At 45.1% G+C, this 11927-nt stretch overlaps 1 protein-coding gene across 1 annotated transcript; it reads left to right on the top strand.

Moving 5' to 3' along the window:
* Window positions 1–7973: 7973 nt before the first annotated feature.
* Window positions 7974–9086, top strand: Pmar_PMAR027398 (conserved hypothetical protein; the record flags this gene model as incomplete). The annotated part of the gene is made up of 1 exon (XM_002780739.1): window positions 7974–9086. The coding sequence occupies one exon, from the start codon at window positions 7974–7976 to the stop codon at window positions 9084–9086; it is 1113 nt and encodes a 370-aa protein (XP_002780785.1).
* Between the last annotated feature and the right edge of the window lie 2841 nt (window positions 9087–11927).

Below are 11927 nucleotides of genomic sequence, written 5' to 3'. Positions count from 1 at the left end.
TTATGATCCACAGAAAATAACAACCATCCAGTTCGTACTGCCTTCATCACTCGTATGTAACGCGAAACCTTACTCCTTTTCAGGACACTCTCGAGCTCGCCAAATATAATTCACCTATGAATACTGGAGTCAGTGAGGCACCTGCAAACGCTAATACGAGTAATTTCTTCTTAGGCGAATTCGTAATCAAATCAACTTCTCCCATCAACTACTCGGGTGCCTGAAACTCCAGTACGATATTAATAAGGTACTATAATAGTAATTGCGGAGCCAGCGAGGCATATACCGCAACATCGCGCGCGTGCCTTCAGAATCATTCTGGCTTAACTACGGAGCGTAGAAAGCCACCACATAGATCAAATAACTCCTCTATATGCCGAGGTCTCGGGAAAAAAATCGGAAACTGGATTATGCAAACAGCTCGACGAGATACGCACGAAAAACTCTAATGCCTTAAAAATGTCTTACCCGGGGATCGAACCGGGGACCTATGTGAAATTCATTGATCGAATCAATAGACGTGGACTGAGTGAGCTCCGCCCTTCGTCACGAAGGCCCAGTATATACAGAGTACCATCACTAGTAATATAGTGATAGAATTTGGTTATAGGGATAGGTTGTGGTATAGGTGGTTGATATGATTTATCCCTAATGATTATCGGCTCATGTCGTGCGTCCGACAAATTATCTTCCATGAGGTAAAGTGTCTCACCAGTTATAGCCGTTATTGATACATGAAGACAAGTGAGTTTAATACCTTCCTTTGTTTTGTTCATGGCAGAGAGAGAGAAAAACTATGCCAATTTTTTATTACTCCCATTGATCGAATGATAATGATATACTTGATCTTTCGGGGCGAATACAGTGAGGCCTTCCCTAGCACATACGTACCTATACAAAACCTCCATATAAATAACATTAATGGAGTTTCACCACCCGTGATATGAAAAACACTAGGAGAAAATATATTTCACAATTCACTTCGCGGAGAAGACTGTGTTATCGGTCGCAGAAACATACACGTCTTATACTTTACATGGAGTATAACGCACTTTTAACGCGTTTAATTTCAATACAGCTACAGCCCTATGAGAGGAAGCTATCGCAGCAGAGGAGCACACTTGTCGAGACATAGCCAGAATCAATTCGCCTTCCCCCAATTTGGTCGGAATTCAGCAAGTATGAATGCTGTATTTGAGGTCTCGACTATTTGAGGATATCGACAACTGCTTGCTGGGACGCGTCATTATCAGTAAGATAATTATTTGTCATTATAAGCGCTTCTTTGGACACATCAACTTTCTTGTCCACAGTTGACAAGGTGTCCAATACTCAACCCATGGGCTATGTTTCGACAATTTAAAACGTAGTGGCGCTCGCCCAATAATGTACAGATTGGACAAGACATGTCGGAAGCAACACCATGGGTGATCTTTGGACAGGTTTTTTGGACAACAAATACGTGTCGACATGTCCATAAGGATATCTAGGATATCCAGAGGAATTGATCCCACTCAGGCATATCTTAGGTTGGCATAGCCGCCCCATCCAGATGAATTGATCTTACTCGGGCATATCTTAGGTTGGCATAGCCGCCCCATCCAGAGGAATTGATCTTACTCGGGCATATCTTAGGTTGGCATAGCCGCCCCATCCAGATGAATTGATCTTACTCGGGCATATCTTAGGTTGGCATAGCCGCCCCATCCAGATGAATTGATCTTACTCGGGCATATCTTAGGTTGGCATAGCCGCCCCATCCAGATGAATTGATCTTACTCGGGCATATCTTAGGTTGGCATAGCCGCCCCATCCAGATGAATTGATCTTACTCGGGCATATCTTAAGTTGGCATAGCCGCCCCATCCAGATGAATTGATCTTACTCGGGCATATCTTAGGTTGGCATAGCCGCCCCATCCAGATGAATTGATCTTACTCGGGCATATCTTAAGTTGGCATAGCCGCCCCATCCAGAGGAATTGATCTTACTCGGGCATATCTTAGGTTGGCTTAGCCGCCCCATCCAGAGGAATTGATCTTACTCAGGCATATCTTAGGTTGGCATAGCCGCTCCATCCAGAGGAATTGATCTTACTCAGGCATATCTTAGGTTGGCATAGCCGCTCCATCCAGAGGAATTGATCCCACTCAGGCATATCTTAGGTTGGCATAGCCGCCCCATCCAGAGGAATTGATCTTACTCGGGCATATCTTAGGTTGGCATAGCCGCCCCATCCAGAGGAATTGATCTTACTCAGGCATATCTTAGGTTGGCATAGCCGCTCCATCCAGAGGAATTGATCCCACTCAGGCATATCTTAGGTTGGCATAGCCGCCCCATCCAGAGGAATTGATCTTACTCGGGCATATCTTAGGTTGGCATAGCCGCCCCATCCAGAGGAATTGATCCTACTCAGGCATATCTTAGGTTGGCATAGCCGCCCCATCCAGAGGAATTGATCCCACTCAGGCATATCTTAGGTTGGCATAGCCGCCCCATCCAGAGGAATTGATCTTACTTCATTGCTTTTAATATGATATTTGAAATGCCATATTTTAATACTTCATTTTAACTACATTTCTAACATTCGTCCCTCAGATTGACTCAGACGACAGAGCGCAACGACGGCAGCGCAGGACCCGACCGAGGCTTTCACTGCGAGATCAGCTTCTGTCGCATTCGTGGCATTCGAGGAGTACATCAGTAGGTCACCGATGGTAAGTTGGGAACGTTTGCCAATTTTTTATTACTCCCATTGATCGAATGATAATGATATACTTGCGATACGGTATCTTATTATAATTCCATCATGTGGTATTGCCATTTCAACTGTTGTTACAATGATTCGATTCTAAAATTCATAAATATTCGTAATCTACCCGAATTTGCCGGAGTAAAAGTTCGCTACTGCAAGTTGTCACTGACATGAAAGAAATACCCAAGAGTAATATTTCAATTCATCGAAACCTCTCTCACAATACGCGCTCCTACTTTCCCTTCCGGCACTATAAACAGTCTCATCGACAGTTAGAATGTGTAGAAATTAAAGCCCCCATAAGCTTACCAGAATTTCACCTAATTCCCATCTTGTCACCAGTACCAAATACCCTGCACTACCAGTTTCCTTGAAAATATTTCCTGCCAAGAAATGAGTGTTGTTTTCCACCAACACCACTGATTCTGAAAACCTCTACTACTACTACTACTACTACTACTACTACTACTACTACTACTACTACTACTACTACTACTACTACTACCGACTAACACTACTCCTTGTGAATATTATTACCAGAACCATCCATGATGCCTTGCGTGAGGATACTGAGTGCCGTTGAGATTCCAGACGATGAATTTTGCTGTTCAAGTTGAACAACTGCGATGTAGGAGCTCGAGATCATCTAGGAAAGAAGATAATGTGGATTCTGGTCTCATGAATGATCAAGTCCCCTCATGTGAACTACGGATCCTCTCCAACTCCAACCAATCTATGCAACCCAAGCTACTGCAAATAAACTACGCACACACTCATAGCATATCGACAATATGATATTACCCGAAAATGACGATACAGCAGCTTACGCTGAAACTAGAAAAGTTTCACCTTTTTCAGGGAAAATTCCGAAATAAAAATTTTCCTTTCTCAAATACGAAGTTCTCCGAGATGTATATTAAAATTTACATCGGACGTCAAACCCGGATTGATTGCGTCTGGTCGACACATTTTTCGGTGAGAAAATTTCAGCGTCGAATAGTAGTTGTACTACGAGTGTCCGAAAGCGAACTTTGCTAAGCGAAGTTGACTAGATCAACTGAGGCCTCAATCTGACCGGAATCGCTGACTGTGGGCTGCATTCGGGAGAAAAATGGGGCGAAGCGATACGTAGTATAAAGGATAGAAAAACTGAAATATTGTGAACTACTATACAGGGGATCATCCAGGAACTTCCGGGGGGTACATCATTTTGAATTGCCCACGTATGGCGAGTAAGGCATTCTCCGACCATTCCCCACGTACAAGTCATTAAGGGCATCGTCTTTCTCACTGTTATGAAACCCTTTATCAAAGCTGGATGAGTAGACGCTGCTATTATAGACTCGAATGCCTAGATCAAGCCTGGACCTTCACGGGGAAGTTCGAGAGTCTGAGCCACTACCCCATAAATTCTTTGCGAATTTATAGCGCTACACGCTCGAACAGTCGTTACATCATAAACCTATTCTGTATCTAACGAGAGGCAACCTCAGCAAGCATATCGCCCTGAGTGATGTACTTAGTAATATGATAATGACACTTCTGGAATTGCTCCTGTCGGATAATGCCACCACGTCGGCTGAACACTGATCATCATCATCACTTGCATATTGGATCCATCATCTATACTCCAACTCCTAAGCGTCTCATTAGCATCAGCGGGTGCTATTTCAACCTTCCTTAATTGGTGAGGAAACTCCCGAGCTAATGGCAGCCACCATATGCTCCTTCAACAGTGTTGTAGACTGCATCGACATGTCAGGTCCTCCGCTCACTATAACTTGAGTGTGTTTTACAATAACAACCGATTCACAATACACTGTGGATATGAAAAAAAACGGTGTTCACCCATCATTTTTCACAAAATGGCGAACATGATTCGCCTCGCTCCGCTATTGCAAATCGCGCGCGCCTGCATCATAATATAACGCGATGTTCCCTCAAACTGAATCCAGCACCAAATTCCTGACGCTGGCACTAAACGCCCAAAAATGCCAGTCTAACAGGAAGAGCGCGCGACCTTCATGCCGAAGACCCAGGCTCAAATCCCAGAGAGGTTAAACTTTTCAACATGTATCTCCTGAAATTGAATATTAACTTCTCTGTTAGTCAAGTTTCTCTACACGTCTACTGTTATTCGTTATTCGGCTTACTAGAGGTTTTGCTCTGCGTTAGTCAAACGATTTGTCCGATATTTGCGAGTATTATCAAGTTCCGTACTGGGACAACACTTGCCTCCTGTAGTTTAGAGTGTCTTCCTCCCGACACACTTCCGACAAACACACTTCGCTAAACGCAACACTCAACAAATTCAGATGGAGACACTGTAACTACGAGCGGACATGCGGTTATGCGAGTTCAACCATAATCACATAGGGCGCGTTCTTCGATACATGCGTGAGTTCAGAGGCTCAACTTCAGCCAGCAAGAGAGTATTTATTAGCAGAAGCCCGCGTCCTACATACTTCTGGCATCCAGGACCTAGATCATCCAAACAATACATTACTTTGCAGGAGATAAATTGTCATTCACAATTCATACCCATACATAGTAATCGACGTGATTGTCTCTCATAATCGCTTTTAAATGTTGAAACACCTGCCGGGATTGACAGTCAGGAAGGTACTTCAACATTGTTGAAACACTGTCGAGCCAGCATTTCTCAGTGTATCAATCGAGTGAGACATGAGCCTGAAGCAGACACTCTGTCCGCCAGCGACCATCTTGCTAGCTTTGCCATAATCGTCAAAATGCAAACACGTGCCGCTGCCGGAAAGACGCTTCAGAAACCAGAGAGATATCGTCAAGAACAGCCGGAAGCAGATCCGAAAACGAAGGCGAAGAAGGTGAAAGCGAAAGTGAAGGCGAAGGCCAAACCAACACCCAAAGGTAAATACTACACCTGTCTCTCAGAGTTCACCAGGTGAACTTCACCTTCTTCAGGTGTTTCATATGTAAATATAAGACAGCCTAAACCAGCAGCAGATGGCGTTACCAGTAGAATGAGAAGCCTCACCTCCATCATCGACGAGGTCGCTACATCTGCTAAACGTGCTAAGAGCATGAAGCAACCCTCGGTGTCAAGTAAAGCGCCGACGGCTAGATCTAGCTCGTCCAAATCGAGTTACCATCGTTCCAACATTACCCCACTTGTGAAGACACAAGTCGTTCCCGAGCCAGTCCCATATCTTCCTTTACCCGCTTCATCATCAAGTTACGTTGAGAAGATTACGCTCCCGGACGCTTCGACTCCGAATCCATGGGGCGGGATGAGCCATACCGTCTTGGCTCCTCCATCAGTTGAGTCTACAGGTCTGAGGCAGAAGAAAAACGGAAGGCATGCAAGCAATGGCCATGCATCGACAACGTTACTTAGTGAAGTCCCTTCTGCTATTATCGTCAAAAATCGTTCGGACCAAACCGTCATTGGATTGGAAGAGGCCTCCATACCAAAACCTGACATAGGAGATGAGCTGAGGTGAACGGGAATGAGCAGTGACTCCTGATATGTGTACTTCAGATTTCTCAACTCTCTCCCAGTTCAAGAGCTCGAGGCGTTTTTCCAACCTCCAACACAGGAGAGTAGGATACGTGGAATACCTGGCGTCGAGAGAGAGTAATGAAGTGTTCGCGTATGAACTCCAAATTCGCTCCATTCAGGTTAAGTGTAGGTGAGGATGCCACTGAGGTGGTCGGAGTGAGGCAGAAAACCAGTAGGTCTTGGTATTTTCGAACAAGCTGACTCACCGTGCGGTCGAAGGGACTATTGGATGCTCGCCGGTGGCCGGTCTCTAACAATGATTCTCCTCAGGCACATTGCCTGATATAGAGCCAAAGGGGAACTGCGAAGATCGTAATATGGCCGAGGTAAATCTCGCAGTGCGTCTTGATTCAAGACTCTTGAAATCTCGCACGACTTACTACTCAGATGTACGAAGATATGCAGGAGCTGACGGATAATATGATATCGTCACGAGTTACTCACGCAGACTCCGACGCCCCGCTTGGTTTATTGCATACGGTCCTAGCCCCACAATTTGGAGATGGGGGAGAGTTTACAGATGATGAACATCACTCCTCCGAGGGAGTAATCGACGATCCACAACGCCGAGGGCCCGGGAAAGAATGGCGGAAAGTGAGAGTATTTGAAAACGAGGATGAAGCTGAGGCATGGATTAAGGAAGATGGACAATACGCGATTCAGAGGTAAGTCCCACTGTTCTCTATACTGTGTAGTAAACACTGTTTACTATTCATCGACTCCATGAATCAGGCGTAATTATACAAAAAAATAAGGCTTCAAGCATTATTATTATTGCTGCAAGTGTGGGAAGACGCCTAAAAGAGATCCAGTTCCGAATGGGAGTCCGGCAGTTGGGGTGGAGGTGATGTTGAACTACGTCAACTATAGCCGGGAGGTCATCTTATACGACACGGATGCTATCCACGATCATACTACCTACGAGAAACGCCAAAATGGCCTGAAAGACGACGTGAAGCAGGTTATCCTCGACGAGATTCACGCTGGGGTTTTGACGCTTAAGCCCATAAGGGAAAAGATTAAAGATTTGATTCGGCGCGGGAGCCTGCCTGCTACCAGCGCGCCGAAAAACGACAAACAGGTGAGTCAGGGCACATGCTATCCGTATTATCCGCTACTCCGTCGATTAGATCGATAATCACCTCCAATATTTGAAGAGATGTATGAACGGAGGGAGTGGTGCAATAACCGTAGCCGACATAGAGGCCATGGCCAGAGCCCATTCGCAGCTACCACCGGAGTCTGAGCAGGATAAAGCATTCGTGGTGAGGAGACCAGGCAACACTCGCTCAGTTTATAGCGAATGAATTTTATTCAATGAAATAACCAACCCATTCTTTCTTTATAGAATTCATCCTCCAGACAAATTTGAGCAGCAACGTTGCGGAATAGCACGAGTTTCAAGCGAATAACTTATTTAAAATGAGTAGGCGAGAAACGTGAGAGACAATATGACGCCAATATCATCGACTTGAAATGTATAGAAACACAAGTAGAACGGTGAGGTATCCAATAACATGGATACGAATTAGAAGACCACTAGGTATAAGTTTTACATTAACAATCATGTAGTGATCAGAATCTCAACCTCAGGTGAACGCCAAATTCGCTGGACGCAAATTCCAAGTCATATTCACGACAAGACGTTTGATCGAGGCCAGTCGCTCGGCGGATATGTTGGCTACAGATGCAACATACAAGCTGAACTACCACTCGTTCCCAGTGCTCACTTTGGCTATGCTCGATTATAAGAATCACTGCTTCCCCATAGCTTTGGCCCTGTGCGGCAATGAGAGGGAGGATGACTTCGCAGAGCTCTTCAGATCCATGAATATAGGGGCACGGAAGATGGGTTTGGCAATGCATGCACCTACGTTCATCATGGCTGATGGAGCCATGGCAATCACCAATGCAGCAAACCTCATCTTCCCGGGCGTGAAGCGTTGCATGTGCTGGTTCCATGTGCGTAAGAATGTCGAGAGTAAAATGGATAGTCTGAAGATCGACGCGAGATTACGATGGCATCTTCTACGGGATCTATCATACGTTCAGCTCGCTGTCACATACGAGGCCTTTCAAGGCATGTTCTCCTTATTCATGGAGGAGTATCGACCGAGTGCACCTGATGTCGTTGATTACATAAAGGAAAGTTGGATTGATCATCCATGGCATAGCTGTTGGTACGAGGGATATGCCCCCCGCTTACCCTCGACCAACAATGGACTTGAGTCTATGAATAACCAGCTCAAGATAGCGGTGCATCGCGAGAAGTTACCTCTCGGAGCCTTCTTCGGTGTGGTGACTGGCAAGGTTGTACGTGACTACAGTGAAGCAATAGGCAAAGATGCGACTGACCCTGGAAGAGTCTTTCAATCGGCGGATGACATCAAGGTTACTAAGAAGCTCTTCAGGGAAGCTTACGAGTGGCAGAAGTCGGCTCCTTTCCATCAAGTTACTGCTCCATCAATTTCAGGGAGGTTACTCTTCATGCTATCCCGAGGAGCCGATGCATCGTATCTGAATACTCGCAATATCAACAAATTCATGTGCACTCTTGTTGGATCCTACCGCCATCCCTGTTTCACTTCTGTTGTAGCACTCTTCAGTAAACTATTCCTGGTGATGATCCCGGCTAATGCTACTAACTGGCGTGACGTACAGTGCTCCTGTGGTGAATACCTAAAGAAGAAAATATGCATACATGTGCTAGCGGCGGGTATACGGTGCAATATTCTCAATGAAGATGACAAGAAATTGTTACCTATTCAAAGAAAACGTCGCAACTAAGGCCGGGGAACTAAGGCTGGCCCTGCACTTAGCAGGAGCCTGACGCTTGATTCCGCGGCCCGCGACAGATTTATTGATTTCTAATTAAGTTTCTGAATTGATTATTTAAGGTTCTTCAATTTTATCATCTAGATATTAGACTATAGTGACCCCCATTTCATTCTAACCAACAGGTATTCGAGTTATATAACGACTTAATTCACATAATTTTCAAATACATAGCTCATGTTTACCCGATAATGTTTCACTCATGTAAGAGGGATTCTGTATCAATTCAATACACTGATTCGATGTACTGATGGGATATTTATATCACAAATTGAAGCCATCCTACCTTCTCTGAAGAGAGGCTGATGATGAAAATTGTATGTAATGGCCCAGTTTCCGTGAAACGACAGTACATGCTCCGCTTGCTCAACTCTGATCCCTACTAAAATACTTTCTATACCAACCAACCAACTGGATAATGAACTATGAACCAACCCACTATATAGTTTCCGAAACGGATGGGGAAAATGGGAAAACATTTTCTCTCACAAAAAAAGCATTAATAAGTTCTATCTAGATTATAGAGAATTTTCGTGAGATGCGGAAATTCTAATCATATAAATAGCCCATGCTGTATAGTAAAATTAAAATCGATCACGTGTTCCGCGAGGCAAAACGCCGGTTGATCGCATGCACAAGTCATGCTCTCTACCAACCAATGCATGCCCTACATTTCTCGTAGATCCCAACAAAGGAATTCTCCAGCAAGTTCTCGCACCTTCCTCTGTCAGAATTGGTCAACGACCACCACTCAGTACACCGTTATTGAACCCAACGGTCGAGCAATTCCCTATAACCTCCTTTGTGGTTCCATAGCATCGTAATCCTCGACCTGGCATAACTGCTACCCAGTACGATGATCCTCCCTGTAGACTAACCAATGCTGATGACATCACCTGAACAGTTACACCAGGTATCTATAATCACATCATAATCCACCGTTCGGAGGCCACAAGTAGGATATATCTCAAAGTCGTTGACAGTGCTGGATACAAGTTTACATACGAATTCTGCTACAAGTGTACAGGAAAACAATAAGAATTCCCCAACATTTCCTCAGATTCTCTCTAATATTACTAACACATGTAGTTGACCATGTGCATATTCTCCCAGACTGGTCATAGCAGAGTCATAGAACACTGAGACTCATCCCCGAATATCCGGCTCGATCGAGCCGACTGGGTAAAAACCACAAACACAGTGGAATTTGATCGCTAAGAGGCCTGAATACCGTATGTACTCATTAGTTATTAATCAATGATTACGCTAATTTCAGGGTATCAATTTTCTTCACTGGCAACCCCAGTGTGGGATCACTCGATATCCAGAAAAATTTTCTTGGGAACGTAGAGTCTCTACAGTAGAGAAGTGGTGATTTCCCGCTCCCTCACTCATCGGACGCTCCTCCAACCAATGCAGCAGACCCGGACAAACTCATCCAGCACCCCTCTAACTCTCGCAATCCTCCAGAATCAGCGCTTTTCCCACAAAACCAACCGCACAGGTTGGTGTCGCCTATGTGTGTCTGACACGCACAAGTTGTGCGGCACAATCGTATATCCTACACTTTTGCTCAACATATGATTCACAGACTGGCGATTGGACCGGGTCACAGTTTCGCCGCCGTAAGTTATCGTAGTGGTAGGTTGCCGTACTTAAGTTTAGTAGCTACGTAGGAACCAACCAACACATCTTACTATAACAATATACTAGTCAATGACTAGGTTTTGTTTCACTTGTCTAGGAGGATGACTAGCAGTCATCCTCCTAAACAAATGAAACAAAACCATACTAAAGTGCTCACACGTCCTTATAGAGCAGCACACACGCGTACGTGGAGTCAGTTGATCATGCTAATTAGCCGTAGAGCTTCTTCCTCTGCGGTCTGACTCATGCAATTGCAAGAAACCTTGTACAATTCATGCAGTTGCAGGTACATAGTGCCATTGTAAGGTATTTAGTGCTGGATTCAGGGGCAGCCCGCGATGTTACTCTTCAACTTTTTGTTGAGGAAATTCTTATTGTCGCCAGTTTCAGTACATTTCTACTACTCGAATTCGTATGTAAGCTCTTGAGTGATTAGTGTGTTAACTCAGGTGAGGAAAGTTAACCTATATTCCCCCAACACTGGGCGTCGTGATTCTCAAAACAAGGTTTCTTATTGATTTCGAATCGCAATTAATCCGAATATCGACTTGTTACAATTGATTACAATTACGCTGGTCTGGCATAACGCCACAATATCCGGTACGATTCGCTCTTGACACTGTTGACTCGATAGTCTCTCCTCCAAAGAGGTATTCGCCCAATGGCTATCATCAAGAACGCCGGTCTCGACTGCAAGGATATGACATTCCGCCGAGCTACTACTCTCCTCAGATGAGGAGTCGTCTAACGGGCACACTCTCTGCTGTGCCTCACTCAGATTGACCTGGGGATTGCTATCAACCGTCTTTTGCGCGAACTTATCGTGCTTAGCCAACACAACCCGCCCACCAATCTGCTTGCCGTTCAATAATTGTATCACTCTCTCAGCTTCGACATCGGTCTTGAGCTTCACGATGGCAGTGCCCTTCCTGGGCAACATGGTAACATACACCGACAAGTCGCCATTGGAGAGCTCACCGATCAAACCCTTCGTCTCTCGAAAGGTCCAATGGAAGGGTAGGCCGCTAACATACACCTGGGCTCTTGCCCTACTGTCGATCTCCGCGTTGTGCAACTCGGCCAAATGGGCTCCGGTTTGGCCTTTCTTAGGACCCGTGTGATCTTTGGTAGGTAACTTCAGTGGTG

This window comes from Perkinsus marinus, assembly GCF_000006405.1.
Source record: "Perkinsus marinus ATCC 50983 genomic scaffold scf_1104296944144, whole genome shotgun sequence".
Lineage (NCBI taxonomy): Eukaryota > Perkinsozoa > Perkinsida > Perkinsidae > Perkinsus > Perkinsus marinus.
The sequence above is the reverse complement of the archived record's forward strand: the minus strand, read 5'-3'. Positions and strand labels throughout refer to the sequence as shown.